Source organism: Diabrotica virgifera, chromosome 5 (assembly GCF_917563875.1).
Source record: "Diabrotica virgifera virgifera chromosome 5, PGI_DIABVI_V3a".
Classification (NCBI taxonomy): domain Eukaryota; kingdom Metazoa; phylum Arthropoda; class Insecta; order Coleoptera; family Chrysomelidae; genus Diabrotica; species Diabrotica virgifera.
The window spans coordinates 3,159,182-3,182,383 of record NC_065447.1 but is presented as its reverse complement, the minus strand read 5'-3'; the positions used below and the strand labels follow the sequence as shown (position 1 = coordinate 3,182,383).

General features: G+C 33.2%; 1 protein-coding gene across 4 annotated transcripts in view; it reads right to left on the bottom strand.

The window, feature by feature from the left end:
- Positions 1 to 23,202, bottom strand: part of LOC114333392 (formin-binding protein 1-like) — a 272,061-nt gene that overhangs the window by 41,754 nt on the left and 207,105 nt on the right. For all 4 annotated transcript variants that reach the window (XM_028283276.2, XM_028283268.2, XM_028283262.2 and 1 more), the window contains exon 5: positions 5,692 to 5,966. In XM_028283276.2, the coding sequence (XP_028139077.1) occupies positions 5,692 to 5,966 (275 nt within the window). The remainder of the gene's footprint in view (positions 1 to 5,691; positions 5,967 to 23,202) is intronic.

The following is a 23,202-nucleotide window of genomic DNA, read 5'->3' as shown; positions in this document are numbered from 1 at the left end:
GACCAAGTGCTGTCATTAACAACTTTTATAGAAGCTAGTTTTCAAAAGAAACAAAAGACAGCAACAGTATTTATAGATCTAACAGCAGCATATGATACTGTTTGGAGACAGGGATTAATATATAAACTGGCCCGCATTATCCCCTGCAGAAAGATAATTAACCTCATTGACAACATGCTGACCAACAGAGCCTTCCAGGTTATAATGGGAAAGGAGACGAGTAGACAGATGAAACTTAACAATGGTCTTCCACAGGGTTCTGTCCTTGCCCCTTTACTTTTCAGCCTCTATATTGCTGACATGCCTGAAACCGAATCTCGGAAGTTTGGATATGCTGACGACTGGACCCTTGCAACAAGCCACCAATCTTTAGAAACTACAGAAATCACTCTCACGAATGACTTATCCATCCTCAGCGAATACCTTAAGAAATGGAGACTACAGCCAAGTACTACAAAAACTGAAGTATCAGCTTTTCATCTAAACAACAAGTTGGCAAACAGAGAATTGCGAGTGTATTTTAATAACAAGCTGTTAAAACACAATAAATACCCGAAATACCTTGGGGTTACTCTAGACAGAACGCTCACATTCAGAGAACACCTGACGAAAACAGCAGCAAAATTGAAAACACGCAACAATATAATACAGAAACTCTGCGGCACTACATGGGGGTCCACAGCATCAACATTAAGATCCTCTGCTCTTGGCCTGATATATCCGGTGGCAGAATACTGTGCTCCAGTGTGGCTAAATAGCAGGCATACCCACCTGGTCGACACCCAACTAAACCGTACTATGCGTATGATAACAGGCACAATTAAGTCCACCCCTACAATGTGGCTACCTACCCTTAGTAATATAGCACCACCCAACCTACGCCGCGAACATGCATTGGTTAAAGAATATAACAAAATAATGGACAGTCGCCATCTTCTAGTCCACAACGACATCCCCGATATTCTTGGAAACCGTCTCCGATCCAGGTTACCCCCTCTACAATCTGCTCAAGCGCTGCAGCAATCCAACTTTGACTTAAATACCCGATGGAGAGAAGATTGGGAAAGTAGGGCAGATCCGCATTACCATAGTCTACCGGACATCATAGGGAAACCTGGCGAATTTGAACGTCCCCGTAAGATTTGGGCAGCCCTTAATCGAATTCGAACAAACTGTGGAAGATGCGCCGACTCCCTCCACAGATGGGGTAAACTCCCCTCGCCTTCTTGTGACTGCGGCGCTGCAAGACAGACGATCAGTCACATTGTTTAGGACTGCCCACGCAGAGCATACACAGGCGACCCTATAGACTTTGTAATGGCAACCGAGGGGTCAATCGAATATATAAAAAAATTGGACATCTGTTTGTGATGCATTGTATAATGCATAAATATTCTGTGATATACTTAAGCCATACGCTAAATAAATAAATTCGCATAAATACATATATGTATACGTGTGACAGAGACGCACGTATACACGTAAAGTGTGATGAACAACGATTAACAATTAAAAAACAACGTTCTATATTGAAATAAGCCCCGATTACTCGTTAGAATCTTGAAGTTGAACGTAGAAGCTTTAATTTGGACAAAATGCAAAATTTTGACGCCTGTCAAAATTGTCAATGTGTTTTAAATGTATTTAAAAAATTTTCTTTTGAATGAAATATTTGCAGTTAAACATCACACTAAATTTCCTCTTTTATTTTCACTCGTGTAACTTATTAAAATAAACATTAATTATAGAAGTTTTCAGGGACTTTCGGGTTTAAATTTTTCAAAACCATTTATTAGTTTTCTCAGGATTCGAAAAAAATGAATACATTTAAAACGCATTGAAAATTTTGACAAGCGTCAAAATTTAGCATTTTGTTCCTTTCCCCCTGATGGGGTTTCAATCCTCGAAAATGCGTATGCGTCTTTTTGCAGTTTTCAGATTTTAAATCCCTTATAACTCGAAAACTATCAACATTTAAGAAAAATCAGAGACCTTTTTAGTTTAAAATTACCCAAAAAACCTAGAAATATTATTTATAAATTTCTAAATAATTTTCAAAACAAAAAGGTTATTTTGAATTTGTTTAAAGAAATGTACAACCTGTCTGAGGTTTGGAATGAGTTTAGTGCAACTGATTTTCGATAGGGAGTTGAGATATTCATCTGTTAGCTGAGATGTGCACCGATTTTTAATAAAGTTTATTATTGAAAAAACTGCTTCGCACACAGTACAGTCACTGAAGGTTTTCACCTCCGATTTCGTTGAACCTCCATCGATTTTCATGAAAATTGGTGAGTAATTAGAGGATATCTCAAGGAACAAAGGTGACATGATGCCAACTTGCGCTTTTACCCTGGGGGTGGATGCCACCCCTTCGCGGGGGTGAAAATTATTTTATTATAAATAATACCATAAGTCGATAGAGGGACAAATTATAAGCAAAATTTGTTATATAAAGTTATTAAAATAAATTAACACTTTTTGAGTTATTTAAGACAAAGATTTTATTTTTTCTTAAAAAAATGCATGTTTTAAATTGGTTTTTCACGTATAAATCAAAAGCTATAAGCTTATTAAAAAAGTTATTATTACTGAAATTGAAGATAATAAAAAATTGAATACATTCCTCACATAAGGAACTAAACTAATGTTAGTTCAAAGTGAGTTATTGGCAATTGAATGTGTATTTTTTTCGACTAGTACTCAAATCTAAGTATTCAGGCTTAAATAACGGGAAAACGATGCAATGTATAAAATATACCTGCTAATCATTTGCCAACGTATTTCAGAATAGCTATAAAATGAGCTTTAGAACAAGTTATTGGCGTCAAAATTAAGCAAGTTTTGATGAAAATAAGAGAACCCTTTCGAATTTCTTAGGAAAAAGTGAAAAATAAAACATACGCCATTTCCACAAAAATTAAAATTTATAGTACTTAATCCTTAAAAGAACTTCTTTATATTAGCCTAAGTAATGATTTCAATAATTTGACCAGTTTAGAAAGCATATTTTTGAAAAAAAATATAATTTAAAAAAATCAGAATTTTTAAAAGTATCGTAATTTTTATTTTATTTTGATAATAACTCCAAAAATGCTCAATATGCGTAAAATATTATATATAACCCAATTTAGTTTTTTCTGTGCCAAATATTTTACCTGTTTTACTATTTCTCTATGGTAAAAAATAACCGAGATAGAAACGTTTAAATCTTAAATTTTGCTGTGGAAACCATGCAACCGGGGTTATTTAACCTTTTATTTTTAAAAAAGTAAGGGGTTTAAAAGATTAGGTTCAACGTACTTAAATAGCACTTGGAATTAACTTTCAAACAGTTTTTAGATGAACCTGATATCGTAAACACAAACAGAGGTATTAAAAAAAAACAATAACATTTTTTGAAAAAATTTTTAAAAGATAAATTTTGAAAAAAAATTGGAGCATAAATTTTAACGCTATCAACATGTTCAGGGGATCATTTAATAGATATTTTTAAGTACTTTGACAAATGTTTAATAAGTTTATGTTATAAAATGCATCAGTTTCCCGTTATTTTAGCTTGAATACTAGCTGAGTTTTTTACTCGCCGAAAAAAATATACATTCAATTCCCTATAACTCACTTCTAGTTAACATTAAAAGGTTTTTGTAGTAAGGGGTTTATTTCATTTTTTATTAGCTTCAATTTTGATAATAATAACTTTTTTGTAAAAACTTACACTTTTGAGTTATTGATCAAAAATTGGTTAAAAACATGCATTTTCCTCAAGAAAAATTAAAATATTTGATCTTTAATAACTCAAAAAGTTTTGATTTATTTTAATAACTTTATATAACAAATTTTGCTTGAAATTTCTCCCTCTATCGAATTATGGGGTTATTTTTAATAAAATAATTTTCAACCCCGAGAAGGGGTGGCATCCACCCCCAGGGTAAAAGCGCAAGTTGGCACCATGTCACCTTTGTTCCTTGAGATATCCTCTAACCACTCACCAATTTTCATGCACATCGATGGAGGTTCAATGAAATCGGAGGTAATAGCTTATATCCACCTTCAGTGACTCCACTAACATAAATTTAGCCAAACATAGTACACAATTTCATGGCCAAACATTTTCAAAATTGCAAAACACTATATTCTGAATTTAATCGCGGTCCGCACAAAACTAGCCTACGGTCCGGATGCGGACCGCAGTCCGCCAATTGGTAACCCCTGATCTAGAATATCTAGAATAATAATTGACAGTTTAGAACTGGAAGGTGTGTACACCTTCATATCTAGGCTCGTTGTTGACTAGAGAAATCAACGTAAGCAGAGAAATTAAAAGAATAGCTCTTGTCTCTTGTCAATATGTGTTACTATGGCTTGAGAAGATAGATGGCCTCAAAACTACCCAAAAAATTAAAGGGACCGTCTATAAAACACTAACATAACACCATTACTAACAAATGGAGTAGAAAAGTGGTCACTTACACAGAAGGACCAAAAACTGCTTAAATGTTTCAAGCGAAAAATCCTAAGAATTTAACGGAGGAATATAAGAGCAAGGCTTGTGGCGTAGGCGTTGCAACTTTGTGGAGAATCTGACGTAAAATTCGTTAAGGTAGCACGCCTTAGATGGATAGAGAATGTATTCAGAGAGCCAATGGGACAACGACCCAGAGGAAGACCGAGGACTTAAGTTTCAAAATATCTTAGAGGACGATTTAAGATCTATTGGAGTTTGAGCATGGAGAACAGTTGCCAGAGACAGAGGTGAATGGAAGATTGATCTGAAAAGGGCTTTGGCTCAAACGAGCTGTGATGCCACTGATGATGATTACTTTTGATTAACCCCTTAATGCACAGAGTACTTGCATTTAGCCGATAACTGAAATGATCGTCATGAAACTGTCCCTGGACGATCACAATTTTTGTTAGAATACTCGGAAGGACTATGCGATAAACGATCATTTTTTTGACGAAGACGAAGTAGTTTTCAATCCTAATAGTAAATTATTAATATTGAAAATATTAAAAATATTACTAAAAGATTTTTAAATTGAAAACTTATTGGTACACTTTCCTGGTGACACCTCCAAGACTTCTACAATTTGCAAGTCAAATGGATGCTGCAGTGAAGACGAGAGGGAAGGAATTCTACACTATGCAATTCACATCCCCCGTCTGCAGCTGGTAAAGTTCCAACGGAAAAATGCACCTAGTTACTCTACGGAGTAATACGACTATAAAATAAAAATGTATACCATTTTTATTCAGTTGCAATGCGAAGGCAAAACAATCTTACTTTTCAATTAGAATACGGAGTGCAGTCCAGTCCCTTCATCATTTTTTTGTTGGAACGTATTTTGTTTACTGCGCAGGAGCGTGATATACACATTGAAAAATGAGCGAATCAAAATATGAATACGCACATTTGTCAGAAAGCGGCTCACAAGGAAGAGGTAAGTTAAGTAGTAAGTGATAAGTAGAAAAAGGATATATGTACACTTAAATAAGTATTATAGCTTAAAATCTCACGTAAATGATAAATATCAATAAAACAATTGTTTGTTTTTGCTTTTAGATTGTTATTTTCAATTCCCGGTTGAATTAGAACGCCGCTCGAATTATCTCGAGTGTGCACAATTTGATCAGTTTACTGCGCTCGAGTTAACTCGAGCGTGTGCGTTAAAAGGGTTAAAGAATTACCTAAAATGTTGCCTTTGCAGTTCGTTCGTCCTTTGTAACTGCTGTGCGTATTCGTTTTTCGCGGAATCGCAAACTTGTGTTTTGTGTGACATGTTCGATCTCTGTTTCTCGACTTCGGCCCTAGACAAATTAAAATCCGCATCTGCTTTCTGAAAACTTTCTATCGCTTTTTCCGATTCTCTGTACGCTTTGTCGTACGCTTTTTTCGCCCTTTGTAGAGCTTCGATTTGAGCCTGTAGTGTTTGGGATAGTCGTAAGCCTTCCTGGAGCTGTTTCTGAAAAAAAAAAAAGAAATATATAAAATTAACAAACAAACATAAAATTAATAAACACAAATATTGACAGTCCGATTTTACTCGAAACTCAAAACTTCTTTATTATAGAAATCAGAGAAATCACAGAGAAGCAAACAAGGTTTATCAAGGTTAAGCAAACAAATCATCCTGCCGATGCGATGGTTGCCGCGTTTCCTGACCATGGGCCAAAAATATAATCGTGTGACCACTGCTCAGCAGTGTTTGGACCTTATGAAGTGCAATCTTTCGACTTTTGGCGTTGATTGGTATCCGTTGTAGACCAGTAAGGATCTGCGAAAAAACGTCTATTTTTGGATGTGAGAGGTGGCATTCGGATTTTTGCAGATAAAGTTAGGTGACACCTTCAGTAATAATAATTGACTTATGCTCCTTCTCAAATATGACCGGAACATTAATAAAAAAATTAAAATATTTAAAAATTTCGAAAAACATCGATTTTTTTCTGCTTTCTTTGCTTATAACTTTAAAACGATTCGTTTTGGAACAAAATCACACAGAAATAAAATAAAGATAATTGAATTTTGTATGATATACGACTGGTAAAAAAATGTCTTAAGGTATTACCTTTTCTGCAATATAGCAATAAATACAAAATAAGGGGGCAAAATAAGTCTGTTGTTATTCAATATTTTTTAACCACTTTGGTGGCACTTAGAACCTTAATAATTCGCTTAGAAAATTCTTTGTAACATACTTAAATCGTGTACCAAATTTCATTAAAATCGACCTAATAAATTTTGCATAATAAATTTGCAATCTAAATGTTTTTAAAAAATTACGTATTTTTTATGGGAAATAAGCCACAATTTTACTAAAAAGTGAATTTATTAACGTTTCGAAGCCCAAATCGGGTTTCGTTGTCAAAATACAAAATACTATTAAAATAAAACAAACATGTTGTTGCTAAGTAAAAAAATTCTTCTAATAATTTATTTAATCTGGCTCATTTATATTGGCAATTCAAAGTTTTTAAAAAAGTTCAAATTTTTAAAAATCTTTCTGAACAAAAAGTAGACCATTTAGAAGTTGGCTAATTTTTTTACATATAAAGAGGTGCTCTACCTATCTAATACACTTTACAGAATTAAAATCGGATTATTTAAGGGGCCCCAGCAATGTTTTAAATTTATAAACAATTTTTTGGCTTATAAAAAATAGCTTTGTTTAATAATAAAAAAATTAATTTTTAGCAATGCAAATAATTAAAACCGGTATAATTTGACTTAAACTTTCAAATCCTGTCAGCAGAATGGCTATTTTATTTTTTAATCAAACGTTTAGTCCTGTCGCCAGGGGGGGTACAACGGCCTCGTTAATTCAGATGGACTTACCCAAATTTTTTTTATGTATTTTGACCCGTAGAACACGAATTTTTTGGGTAACAGTTGATCCGGATGTCGATAAGATTGTTATAGACCAAGAACTTGAGGAATCAAATAACAGCGATTTTTGGCAAAACAAAACAATATTTTGTATTTTTTGGGTCATTTTAAGCAAAAAATATTTCTACAAGTTTTTTAGTAGGATGCACAGTTTTCGAGATAAACGCGGTTGAACTTTCAAAAAATCGAAAAACTGCAATTTTTAAACCCGAATAACTTTTGATTAAAAAATAAAATAGCAATTCTGCTTAGCGCCTTTGAAAGTTCAAGTCAAATTATGTCGGTTTTGATTATTTGCATTGCTAAAAATTTATTGTGTTATTGCTAAACAAAGCTACAAACAACTAGTGCGTGAGTGATGTTTCTATGATTTCTCATTTAAAATCGAACGAGAAGGTAGAATAGGTACTAGTGCAATCAAGACTATTTCTACGTTACATGCGTTAAAACGCATGTAAAAGCACGGGAAACCCTACGTGTTTATAGCTTTGTTAAACAATAAAAAAATAAATTTTTACCAATGCAAATAATCAAAACCGATATAATTTGACTTAAACTTTCAAATGCGGTAAGCAGACTTGCTATTTTATTTTTTAATCAAAAGTTATTCGGGTTCAAAAATTGCAATTTTTCGATTTTTTTAAAGTTCAACCGCGTTTATCTCGAAAACTGTGCATCCTACGAAAAAACTTGTAGAAATATTTTTTACTTAAAATGGCCCAAAAAATACAAAATATTGTTTTGTTTTGCCAAAAATCGCTGTTATTTGATTCCTCAAGTTCTTGGTCTATAACAATCTTATCGACATCCGGATCAACTGTTACCCAAAAAATTCGTGTTCTACGGGTCAAAATACATAAAAAAAACTTGAGTAAGTCCATCTGAATTAACGAGGCCGTTGTACCCCCCCTGGCGACAGGACTAGTTATTCGCGTTCAAAAATTGCAATTTCTCTATTTTTTTAAAGTTCCTCCGCGTTTATCTCGAAAACTATGCATCCAGCGAAAAAACTTGTAAGAACATTTTTTGCTTAGAATTACCCAATAAATACAAAAAACTGTTTTATTTTAGGAAAAATCGATTTTATGTAATTCCTCAAGTTCTTTGTTTATAACAATCTTATCGACATCCGGATCAACTGTTACCCAAAAAATTCGTGTTCTACGGGTCAAAATACATAAAAAAACTTGGGTAAGTCCATCTAAATAAAGGAGCCCGTAGCATCCCCTCCTGGCCACAGCACTAATTTGTTTATAAGCCAAAAAATTGTTTATAACTTTAAAACATTGCTGAGGCTGCTTAAATAATCCGAATTCAATTCTGTAAAGTGCATTAGATAGGTGGAGTACTTCTTTATATTTAAAAAAATTGACAAATATTTGTATGTTCTAGTTTTTGTTGTGCAAGATTTTAAAAAATTTTAATTTTTTAAAAAAAGTTTAGATTGCAAAATTATTATGCAAAATCTAGTAAGTAAATTTTAATGAAATTTGGTGTATGGTTTTAGCACATTACAATAATTTTCTAAGCGAATTAGGAAGGTTCCAAGTGTAACCTAAGTGATGGAAAATCATTGAATAAAGACAGGCTTGTTTTGCCCCCTTATTTTATATTTATTGCGATTTTGAAGCAAAGGTAATAAATTAAGATATTTTTAACCAATCGCCTCTGATAGAAAATTTAATTATCTTTGTTTTATTCCTATATGACTTTGTTCTAAAATGAATAGTTTTTAAGTTATAAGCAAAAAAAGTAGAAAAAAAACCGAAATTTATTGAAATTTTTAAATATTTTATTTTTTTTATTAATGTTCCGGGCATATTTGAGAAGGAGCATAAATCAATTATTATTAACGAAGTTATCACCTAACTTTATCCGCAAAAATCTGATTGCCACCTCTCACATCCACCTAAAAACAGATCCTTACTGGTCTATTGATAAAACCTGGATCCACTACTACACAGCAGAGAACAGAATGAACGTAAAGCAGTAGACCGAAGCCGGCAAAGCGCTCCACAGTGGCTAAGAGTGGCTTAATGGGTCGAAGAAGTTATGGCCTCTGTATTTTGTGATTGTAAAGGTATAATTTTAATTGACTGTCTTGAGAAGGTAATACCGAATATTATTGTGCATTATTAGATGCATTGAAGCAGAAACTGAGTGATAAACGACCCATAAGCAGAATAAAAAAAACGGACGTTCCTCCATGATAATGCACTGGCTCACGAGAGCGTTACTACAATAGCAAAAATTCATGAGTTAAGCTTCAAAAATGCTTTCTCATCCGGCTTATTCCCCTGATTTAACCCCTTTCGATTATTATGGGTTCCAAAATCTGAAGAGATGACTCGTAAATAAAAAATTCAGCTCGTACGAAGAGGTAATTAACGAAATAAACACCAATTTTGCAGAGCTTTCAAAATCATATTATTCAAACGAAATAAAGAAGTTGGAAAGCTGGAAGAAAATAAACGAATTTTCTTGAAAGCCTGTTTTCATTTTAAAGGTTACTTATCAGACCACATAGTAGATAATGTTTTTAGGAATATTTTTTTTCGAACATGCGTATCTCCAATGTTCATGAAATTTTAAACATCTCTGTTGACGCGCTAGCGAGTCATTGTCACTGAACGTGTTAAACTAATGTCATATCTTTTATAAACAAGAATGGAATAATCTCCCTGGAGTATTTGTATCCTTGAGCAGGCTCTCCTTTACACATTTCTGAGGTTGTCTCTGTCATACTATTGAGGGTTATTCTTTAAAGTATTACGATTAAGATCATTTGGATGATTTGGATGTATACCAAGACCTCTATGTAGGTTTCATAGATTTTGAGAAGGCCTTCGATAAAGTCAGACACCAAAAGCTGTATGCAATCCTAAGAAGCAAAAACATCGACAGTCGCGACATTAACATCATATCCAGGCTGTACTGGGGACAAACAGCAAAAATCAAGGTTGATAATGAGTTAAACGAAGAAATTGAGATTCGTCGAGGTGTGCGTCAGGGTTGTGTGCTTTCTCCACTACTATTCAATATATATAGCGAAACAATATGTCAGGAAGCACTCCTAGAGCAAAACATTGGTATGAACATTAACGGAGAGTTAATTAACAATATATGATACGCTGATGACACGCTAATAGTAACAGATAACCTAGCAAATTTACAGTATTTGCTGGAAAACATAAACACTTATACCAACAAGTATGGTCTAAAACTGAACATCAAAAAGACTAAATTCATGATTGTAACAAAGAAGCTATACACCAATGTGAATTTAACCATAAACCATAAATAATCAGCCAGTTGAAAGAGTTACGTCCTACAAATATTTAGGGATTTGGTTCACTGATACTAATGACCAGACAAGAGAAATTAAGAGGCGAATAGATAGCGAGACAATCGTTTGTCAAAATGAAAAAGTTCCTATGCAGCCGGGACATAAATATAAATTTAAGAACGAGAATGTTAAGGTGCTATGTTTTCTCCGTTCTGCTGTACGGCATGGAAGCTTGGACACTGAAAAAGTTAAACATCAAAAACATTGAGGCCTTCGAGATGTGGTGCTACAGGAGAATGTGGAAAATACCATCGACAGAGAGAGTAACGAATGAAGATGTTTTGCTGAAGATGGGGAAGGAATGCGAAGTCATAAAAACCATACAAACGAAAAAACTGGAATATCTAGGCCACATAATGAGAGGAGAAAAGTACTCTCTGCGAAGACTCATAATCCAAGGAAAAATCTCGGGAAAGAGAAATGTGGGACGTAGGAGAATTTCCTGATTGCGAAATTTAAGGGAAATTCCTTTAATTTTCCCTTCATAATCAGCTGCAACAACTCGTACATATCATTTCTAAGTATGTGCCCCAAGTATGCTGTCTCTCTTTTTAATGGTGGTCAAAAGTTCTTTGTCTCTTCCCATTCTGTGTAACACCATTTCGTTTGTATATAATGTGATCGGTCCACGGAATTTTCAATATTCTCCTGAAAAGCCACATCTCAAAAGCTTCCAGCTTTCTCATTAAGTCAACATTAACAGTCCAAGCTTCGAAACCATAAAGAAGAATAGAGTGGATGTAACATTTTACCATGCGATATCGGATTTGTAGATTGAGTCTTTGGTTACTCAGAAATAGGGATTGCAATCCAGCAGCATTTTCAATCCAGCTGGATTTTTGCAAGATTTGCCTGAATCCAGCTGGATCCAGCGCGGATCCAGCAAAATGTGGAATCAAAATAAAAACACGATTTTACTGTTTTTTTGTCTGTAATGCTAAATTTCTAAACAACAGAAACATGAATTATTTAGTTTTATGTAAGTGATACCTTAAAAACATAGGCCTAACCTACTTAGCACAGAACTGCACATATAGCCGGTTGCGGAGAAAGCCCTTCCGGCCTCTGTGCTGGTCGGTTTTAAGGTTATCAAATAATCATCATAGACCATTGACAAACGATCGCCTTTCACTCCTTCGGGCTCATAAACCGCCATATCCTTTTCCAAAATCTTTTAGTAATCTTTTTGAGAATCAGTTTTTTCGCTATAAATGTTTTCTCTTTCTCGTTTCAATTCAATCTCAAGTTCTTGTTCCAAAGTAAAATTCACAGGCTCCGGATTAGTTGACCTATCTTCTTCCATTATCTCTTGTACTGGTTCCACAGTTACTTGATTATTATACGAATCAACAAATTTTTCATCTCTTGACGCATTGCATTCTTTTTTGGCATGGGGAAGTAACCAGGATTGTTTAGTCCTTCGTCATACTTTTTTTGATTTTGTAAATACACTAATGTACCTGTAATCTCATAGAGACGCCGTTCCGTGATTCTGTTGCGTAGTGCTTCCGATAGATCGGCATTAAGTCTAAAGTCCTGGCTATTTAGTTTGTCTAAGACAAATTTCATAGTTGTGTCGGCCGTTAGCCGTTATCAAAGTGGAATCTATTCTGAAAAGAGCTTCTACAGCCGGTTAAAAGTGGCGATTAACTCATTGATTATTGACCACTCGCCTGCAGAGAATTTTATCGCAGAATCAATGTACAGTGGAACTTGGATATTAGGGCCTCGGTAGTTACGTCATCTCGGTTATAACGTCAATTTTTAATAGGTCCGGCCAAAACCTATTCAATAACATTATTAAAAACCCGATTTTATCGGCTAAAAATAAGGTAACCCTCGTCTATATAGTCCTGTCGCCAGGGGGGGGTACAACGGCCTCCTGTATTCAGATGGACTTACCCAAGTTTTTTTATGTATTTTGACCTGTAGAACACGAATTTTTTGGGTAACAGTTGATCCGGATGTCGATAAGATTGTTATAAACCAAGAAGTTGAGGAATCACATAACAGCTATTTCTCGCAAAACAAAACATTTTTTTGTATTTTTTGGGCCATTCTAACCAAAAAATGTTCCTACAAATTTTTTCGTAAGATGCATAGTTTTTGAGATAAACGCGGTTGAACTTTCAAAAAATCGAAAAATTGCAATTTTTGAACCCGAATAACTTTTGATTAAAAAATAAAATAGCAATTCTTTATACCGCATTTGAAAGTTCAAGTCAAATTATACCGGTTTTAATTATTTGTATTGCTAAGAAATTATTATTTTATTGTCCAACAAAGCTATAAACACCTAGTGCTTGATTGATGTTTTCAATGATTTCTCATTTAAAATCGAACAAGTAGGTAGAGAAGGTAAAAGTGCAAGCGGGGCTATTTCTACGTAGCATTCATTAAAACGCATGTATTAAGCACGGGAAACACTATGTGTTTATAGCTTTTTTTAACAATCAAAGAATACATTTTTAGCAATGCAAATATTCAAAACAGATATAATTTGACTCAAACTTTTAAAGGCGGTAAGCAGAATTGCTATTTTATTTTTTATTCAAAGGTTATTTGGGTTCAAAAATTGCAATTTTTTGATTTTTTGAAAGTTCAACCGGGTTTATCTCGAAAACTATGCATCTTACGAAAAAATTTGTAGGAACATTTTTTGGTTAGAATGGCCCAAAAATACAAAAAAATGTTTTGTTTTGCGAGAAATAGCTGTTATGTAATTCCTCAAGTTCTTTGTTTATAACAATCTTATCGACATCCGGATCAACTGTTACCCAAAAAATTCGTGTTCTACGGGCCAAAATACATAAAAAAAACTTGGGTAAGTCCATCTGAATTAAGAAGGCCGTTGTACCCCCCCTGGCGACAGGACTAATAGCATCATAAAATTTTAAAGACGGTTGTCATTTTTTTTATTTTATGAAGGATAAAGTGCAATGGGTTTGCAAACTTTATTTTTCGGAAAGGGTTGTGCATAAGAAAATAATTGACTTTTTTCAGCATTAGAGAACTTTTTCATAAAATGTAAGTTTTATACAGCGTGTCTACATAAGTTGGAAACATATGGGAAACTTTTTTATTATTAATTTTACGAAAAAAAGTTATTCTTTATAAAAAGTTCTGCATGTCCCAAAACCTAATATTCAACAATCAGATATCAAGTTTTCTCAATATTATACGAGGTATGTCAAAAAATATGAATTTCGGTCAAGGGTAAAGTACCTTTATTTCTCTCAATATAGAAAATTCTTATGATAAAAAGTTGTTTGGAATTAAAAACTAAGATCAAATATGCAATTACATGCTTCTAATTGAAATAAAAATTTTTTCTCAAATTTATGGATACCCAACATCGTTGTTAAATATTACAAATATGATAACTCGTTTATTATTCATTTTATGAAAAAAAGTTATTCTCGTATACATACTCGTATAAAATTAATAAAATGTGATATCTGATGGTTGCATCTTCGGTCTTAGGACATACAGAGCTTTTTATAAAGAATACCTTTTTTTCGTAAAAGTAATAATAAAAGAGTTATCGTATGTGTAATAAATAAAAACGAAGTTAGTATCAATAAATTTGAGAAAAATTTGGAAAATATTTTTTTCCAATTAGAAGCATGTGATTGCATATTTGATCTTAGTTTTTATTTCCAAATAACTTTTCATAATAATAATTTTCGATATTGAGAGAAATAAAGGCACTTTACTCTTGAACGAAGTTTATATTTTTTGACATACCTCGTATAATATTGACAAAATTTGATATCTGGTGATTGAATCTTAGGTTTAAGAGCATGCAGAACTTTTTATAAAGAATAACTTTTTTTCATAAAATCAATAACAAAATAGTTTCCCATATTTTTCCAACTTAAGTAGACACGCTGTATACATAATAGGTTTTATTTCTTATTTTTTTTATCCTAAATGCAGCAATATTGCTGTAATAAAATTTTGCCTCGTTAAAATCTCATTTTTTTCTACCTCTTGTATAGCGTAACTCTGATAATTATAGCGTCATTTTTTTACTGGACCCTTCAATGACGCTATAAGCAAGTTCCACTGTATATCAACGCTTTATGGATGCAAACTTTTAAGCTATAGAAACTTTCCAACATACTGAGCTCACGGCTTTGAATAAGGAGGCTAAGTAACTTATTTCGAATTTGACAGGTTTGCCGATCCGCGCTGCTGCCAGCATGTGAAAAAAAGCGCTGGATCCAGCTGGATTGCTGGATGCTGGATCCAGCAATTGCAATCTCTACTCAGAAACCTCATTTTCAAGATTAACTAAGATTTGAAAATGTAACAGAAAATCATGGAGACTTATAAAAAATAGAAAGGAGAGCGCTACAGACAAAAAAAAGGTCAAAGAACCCACCGAACATACAAGCTAACGAATTTGGCGGAAATGTCGTCTTCTTTAACGACTTCTATAACATAAAACCAAACGAGACATAAATCTGTAATCGAGCTGATACAAAACAGTGTGACGATATTCCAATACACCGAATATCAATGAAAGTTATCAAAATAATCGGGTCATGATCCATTTCACCACTTCCTACAAATAATTACACAATCCAAATACAAATAACCTGTCGATAGTCACCGCAATTTCTGTTAAGTGCAATATTTTTTGTCGATACCTGTATATTGCATCAGGTTTTTTTCATTATTTTCCTACCAAACAACTTTTACGTTATAATTCTGTGTATATTGCGGTTTTGAACGTTTGTATGCGATTACCTCAAACGCAAACGCGACCTCAAAATGTTTGTTTTCTTTTTGTTGCATTTCTATAGTTGTCCACAGAAATACGTCAATTGAATCAAATCAACATTTTTCATTGTTCAATACAATTAAACAGATCGAGTTTTCTCGCTGCAGTTTAATGCATTTTATAAGTTATTCAAAATATACGTTCATCCATTTACCAGTGCTATGACCTCTTCTTCATTCGACAAAAACTACAAATTTCCTCCACCCAAAGACATTTAGACGAATGTATACTCATTTTTTCCAATGTTAAAGCGTTAAAGCACTAATTACGAGTATTTGACATCATCTCTTTAAAAAGCACTTATTAAGTTATAGATAACAAATAAGGGGACTGATTATTTTTAGAAAAGGTATTACAGTGGAACCTCGATTATCCGTCTCTCTATTAACCGTCTCCTCTGTTAACCGTCAGGGTCCATACAAAATTATATTGTATACATAAGTAAAAATTTAATCATTAATTCATTTTGTTTGAGCATTGCGATAAGTCAAACGAAATTCGTTGAAATGTACACGTGCAGTTATGCCACCACCGCATTTTTTATGTAAATAATTTTTGTTCTTATTCAGGGCTCTGGATTAAATTTCGTTTTAAATAGGTAATGATTAATGATAAATGATACCATGCTTTTAGAGTTGTATTTTTAGAATCACAAGCCGAAAATAAAAACGCACAGCACAATAATTATTAGTCAATATCTGTGTGCCACCATAATTGAGTGTGTCACCGTAACATTATGAATTTTTTTTAATGTTCTATTAACCGTCTTTTCGATTATCCGACATACCCTTGGTCCGGTGCCCTGACGGATAATCGAGGTTCCACTCTCAAAGAATATCTCAAAGATATTCTTTGTTTTTTCTGCGTGTTTATTTTGATTCACTACCAAAGTTTCAAAACAAAAAAAGAAAATAAGGTGTTCCGTCTATTGTTTGTTGACAAGAATAAAAAACCGCTAAACGCCGTAAAAATGAGTGGCGCATACAATATTTCAGCTACAAAAGATCTGATGTGAATATTACGTGGCGCGAAAATGTATTTTCATTTTGATGCCAAATAAAATTCTAGTTTTGTTTTAAAAGATGTTTCCATAATATTTGCTAAATTTGAAGTAAAACGCGCCACAAAAGAGTAACTTTGATACAGTCTGAATTTTGAAGCTCTTTTGTGGCGCGTTTACTTCAAATTTAGCAAATATAGTCCAAGTAATGAAGCTTAAAATAGGACAAAACCTCGCAATTTTTACAGAATGAATCGATTTGCTTGAAAATTTTGAGAGTAAGTAGTGGATAGTTCAAGGATCAAAATCTATATGATGCCGAAAGGCGCTTTTACCATGCGGGTGGTTGCCACCCCATGTCGGGGGTGAAACTTTTTTATTATATTTTGACCGCAAAAGTTGGTAAAAACATTCATTCTAAGCAAAAAATTGTCTATACATTTTTTTGATAAAATTAATAGTTTTCGATTTATTTGCTATCGAAAGTGTTAGTTTTATATTAAAAAAATTAATATTTTTAATGAGTTTTCTGTACATAACTCAAAAAGTATTGTCTTGTTTTGCTACTAATGGGGATATTTTTCATACCAAATACCTAATTGAAATCGCTCGGTGACATACGTATAAAGTTTTTGAATTCTCCAGAAGGTTTAACCAATAATTCAGCAAGCAGATTCTCCATAATTTTTTTGAAAAAAAGTATATCTAAGTGCACAGCGATGAGTGAGAAATATGTTTATCGAATTGCGAAGTTTGATGTATCTAAACTCATTTGATTTTATCTCGAACAAGCCTGTCTTAAAGGTAGTTTTCAAAGACCACTCTTCTTTTCCTCCATTTTTTTTACAACTTTTCGTTGGGTCATATTGACATAATGGTTGTATACCGCTATTAAATAAATTGTTGCAGTAGCAACACACTGCACGTCCATCTTAATGGTTGTCGTTCAACATGCTTCGGACGATTATGTGGACACTTGCACGATGATTGTTCCGATCATAGACAATCACATGATCGGCCATCATCGGCGATAATGAAGAGGAGGCATAAGATTTGCTGATGATATTACACTTATATATATATATATATATATATATATATATATATATATATATATATATATATATATATATATATATAGTAGTTTGGTATTATTGACTGACAATATGTAGATACAAGTTTTTATTGAGGTTGCAGTCAGTGTAAGGAGCAGGATGAGAGAAACTCTTTGTTACAATCGAGCTTTCGCAAAATTTATTTGCTTCGTCAAGATTAGCTAAAATGAGTATATAATTATAAATACAATGAAATTAAAGATAAAAGAACATTGTATAAAAAAGCACAAAAACTTACAACGTGAGGTTAGTTCATTAATTTAACATTTCCACAAAACATAATTATATAAAAATATCCTTATTTTAATCGTTTCCAAATTTCAATGTTTTAATTTTTACAATTTCTAATGAAAAATTTTGATTTATTAATTTAGTTCTAAATTTGATTAATGCCAGACTGCAACCTCAATAAAAACTTGTATCTATATATATATATATATATATATATATATATATATATATATATATATATATATATATAATCGGTTTAAAACGTCCTCCGACGTCTTCCGATGCCCAATCTCCATGCATCTCTATCTTCCCAAAGGTCTTCGTCTAAACCTCTCTCTCGGATCTCTCTGTCTATTCCTTCTCTCCAGCTCTTTCTGGGTCGGCCTCTTTTTCTTTTTCCATTTGGTGACCAATCTAGAATCTGTTTGGGCAGACGGTGTTCTGGCATTCTCTGCACATGTCCATACCACTTTAATTGTTGTACTCTTATATCTTCGACAATCGTATGTGTGACTCCCATAATCTCTCGTATACGTTGGTTATTAACTCTTTCAAGTTTTGATTTTCCTGCGGCACGTCTCCAGTAATCCATCTCCGTGGCTTGTAGTGTTCTTTCAGTAGTTGTCTTTAATTGCCACACGTCACTTCCATACATTACTATGCTCTTTATAATAGTGTTGTATATTCGATGTTTATTTTTTTTGGATATATGTCGATCCCAAATAATACTATTTAGTTGCGATATGGCCCTTCTACCTTGAATGTTTCGTTTTTTTATAGCCTGATCTGATTTGCCGTCGTCCGTGATTTCTACTCCTAAATAAGAATATTTATTGTTGTACTTAATGTGTTGTCCGTCATTTAAAATTAGACTCTGCTCGTTGCCACCGATGTTCATGTACATTGTTTTATCTATGTTAACTTCTAATCCCCATTTTTTGTATTCTTCGATTAATTTTCGAGTCATGTATTCCAGATCGTCATATTCGTTAGCAATCACAATTTGATCATCAGCAAAACATAGAGTGTACAGCTTGTTATTATTTAATTGTATACCCATGCCGCTGCATTTCCGCTTCCAAAGTTTCAATGCTTGTTCCAGATATATTTTGAAAAGTGTCGGCGATAGGCAGCATCCCTGCTTCATTCCTTTGTCTACTACGAAACCTTTGGAAACATTCGTTCCTATTTTAACTTTGGCGTTGGCGTTATCATATAGTTTTTCCACTGCTGTTATGAGATTTGAGTTGATGTTCGTTTGTCTTAGAGTGTTCCATAACTTATTTTGGGGGATGCTATCGTAGGCCTTTTTTAGATCAACAAACAAAAAGTGGACTTCTTGATTTACGGCAACCTTTTTTTCTATAAGTTGAGTGATACAAAAAAGGTGGTCTATGGTCGATCTACCAGCTCTAAAACCTGCCTGTTCTTCTGTGATATTACACTTATGACAGCAAATTCTAAAGAAATGCTAGATGGAAAGCATTAAAGTTGGTCTTAAAATTAGTAAAGACAAGAAGTGTTAGAGCGACTGTCTTAATAATTATAGCCCTGGTCTATAAAATATATATATGGATCATAATATCACGGTATAGAGATCCTAGACAAGCAATTAAAACCTGTCGACTTCTTTGATTTAGATCTTATTCACTTTCATTTCAAATACGTTAAATCGATGCTGATTTATATCGATATCATTTTTTGTGTGATTGGCGATTTGACAGTTGATTACTGACGTATTATTCGTTTAAAGGATCGGCACATTTTTCAATCAGATTCATAAAAAAAATGACTGGCATTTTTCACAAACCACGTAAATATTACCTAACGCTTCAGGAAGATTTTGCTTTGCCATTCATTAAAAATTTTTCGCCAAAGCGTTGGTACATCCTCATTTAGGTGTATTAGTGGGTTATGTAACACAAAAACCGGCAAGAAACAATCCATTAAAAAAATTAGTGAACGTACACAAAGTTTATATATAGACAGACGAGTTAATTGGCCTAAAAACAAGCACTTGAGCACTAGACTCGCTTTGAACAGAGAAAATATTATAACGAGAATTAGCATCGATCATAACTTTGCTTTCTAAAAATTTCAAACTTTGATAATAAATCTTGTGAAGCCGAGTTTATTCATCTTTTTTGGTTGTAAAATACAGTGGAGTTTTAAAATAGTTATGTTTTAATGGTTTGGAAACTTGCTCATTTGGAGAATATAATTTATAAAGTTAAGGAAAAATTTTGTAGAAACGTTCGTTCAGCTACAATTGGAAAGTAGACTGGATTAAGAGGCTAAGCACCAAAATGTAATATTAGTCGAGGAAATGAAACTGAAGAAATGGCAAAACCTCGCAATTTTTTCGTCCAGCATCGATTTGTACAAAGATTTGGTATTAGGCTCATTTCACCCTCTAATTCATTTTCTATATTGAGCCATTGTACGCTTTTGGTTTTTTAAGGGTGAAAACTACCCCTTATTGTAAAAAATTATAAAATAACATTTTAAACTTTAATATTGTCAACATTTCATTCTTATTAGTTACATAATGATTTATGCTTTAAGATATAATATCATAATATTTCAACCCTTATAACCACCCTTGTTCGAGCTATATATAAAAAATTAACTTATCCTAAAATAATAATTTCGGCTTGCATCGATTTACACAAAAATTTGAGATTAGGATCATCTCACCCTGTACTTCATATTATACAGGGTGTAACAAAAATACAGGTTATAAATTAAATCACATATTTTGGGACCATAAATAGTTCGATTGAACCTAACTTACCTTAGTACAAATATGCACACAAAAAAAGTTACAGCCCTTTGAATTTAAACGATAAAGATCGATTTTTTCCGATATATTGAAAACTATTAGAGATTTTTTAATGAAAATGGACAAGTGGCATTCTTATGGCAGGAACATTTTAAAAATAAATTATAGTTAAATTTGTGCACCCCATAAAAATTGTATGGGGGTTTTGTTCCCTTAACCCCCCAAAACTTTTTTGTACGTTCCAATTAAATTATTATTGTGGTACCCTTAGTTAAACACAATGTTTTTAAAACTTTTTTGCCCCTTAATATTTTTTCGATAAACCAGTTTTCAGTCTATCTACCCACCTATTGTTTGTAGATTTGGAGAAGGCATACGATACGGTACCTTTGAAAAAACTGTTTCAAACATTGACGAAGGTAGGTCTTAGTAGAGAGTATGTGGATGCTATCGCAAATATATACAAAAATGCAAGAAGTGTCGTTACAGAAGGAAACTTTATATCTGAATCATTCCCTATATCAAAGGGGCTTAAACAAGGATGTTGTCTGTCTCCGACTTTATTTAAAATATATATTCAATCATCGCTAGAGCAGTGGAGGAAACAAGTATCCGGAATGGGAATAGACATAGGCAGTGGTAAATGTCTAACAACTTTGTTTTTTGCAGATGATCAGGTAGTCGTAGCGAATGATGAGGAAGACATGGACTACATGTTTAGAAAACTAAAGAAAGAATATGAAAAATGGGGCCTCAATATGAATATGTCAAAGACAGAGTATCTTAAAATAGGGGATGATGAAGAAGATCCAGAGTTAGAAATTAGAACCACGAAAAGATGTAATGAATATAAATATCTCGGATCTATAATATCTAAAGAAGGCACTACCAAAAGAGACATCGAAAAGAGAACGCAGCAGGGCAAAAAAGCGGTAAACATTCTGAACTCTCTACTGTGGTCTAAAGATATAAGGCAAGAAACGAAATTGACAATCTATCGTACCTTGGTAGAGCCTATTATGACTTATGGGGCAGAAGTTTGGCAGATGACAAAAAAAGATAGGAAAATAATAGAAGTAGTAGAAATGGATTATCTAAGGAGAGCGTGTGGTATATCTAAAAAAGATCACATCAGGAATGAAGATATTAGAAGGAGGACACATACTGTATATTCCAGTGTAGATAAAATTGAAACTAGACAACTAGTGTGGTATGGTCACGTGAAACGAATGAATGAAGATAGATGGCAAAAGAAAGCTTTAAATTACATACCACACCAAAGAAGAAGAAGGGGAAGACATTCAGTTGCCTGGGAAGAAAATGTACGGCACATCATGAAAGATAGAGCCATCAAAGAAGACGAATGGATGGACAGAAAACGATGGCGGTCGAAATGCGAGAAGCGGCAGAGGCTGTAGGAACCTCGCTGATAGATAGAGATCGAGATGCGGCTTCTTTTTTAATATGTTTACATAAAAATTTTATGGGGGTTCTGTGCCTTTAAACCCCCAAATGTTTGTGTACGTTCCAATTAAACTATTATTGCGGCACCATTAGTTAAACAGGATGGTTTTTAAACTTTTTTGTCTCTTAGTATTTTTCCGATGAGGCACCTTTTATCGAGATGTGGCTTCTTTTCTAATATGGTTCAAAATATACCTTAAACTGTAATTTATAAAAAAAAATCATATTATTACCAGGTCTCTACATAGTCCAGAAAGCCACTGCGCATCCGCTAGGAAAAATATTCTAATTCGGATTCTTTGCACAATCTTACTCAAAAAGAACTCCTTTTAACAAATTTGCATGTTGCCAGGACCAAAAAGTGGTCAAAAATTTTTTAAACGTTTTTTTTTTTGTTTTTTTCCTAAAATTATTTTTTTGCACGGAAAAAAGTTTTTTTAGGTTTTTTGGATCATTCCAAAGAGAAAAGGTCTTTAGTGAATTTTCTCTAAAAATGATAGTTTTTGACATATAAGCGATTAAAAATTGAAAAATTGCGAAATCGGCCATTTTTAACCCTCAAAAACTATGTGAAAAGCTGAAAATTTGAATGTTGCCAAGGTAGGTAGATATTCTTTAAACATCGATTGATGAAATCCCGAAGAGTTTTTTGCAATACAATATTTAAAACTCATTTGTTTTTTAATTGCTAATCAAGCGTGCACGACACAATTTTCCACCGACAGTATGGTGTAAATGAAAGGAATAAATTCGTTATTTCGTAAACCGGCGACTTTAAGGAAAAATCCCGAAACAGGTCGATTTTTAATTTTAAAATATGATATTGTGGCATATATGGTATACTAGTGACGTCATCCATCTGGACATGATGACGTAATCGATGATTTTTTTAAATGAGAATAGGGGTCGTGTGCTAGCTCATTTGAAAGGTTCTTCAATTCTCTATTCAGTAATATAAACATTTACATAATTATTTATACCGGGTGTCCAAAAAATTTTTATTAAATTAAATTATTTGACAAAAAAAGAAGTAGAAGGACACCCTGTATAAAAAATTATGTAAATGTTTACATTACTTGATGGAG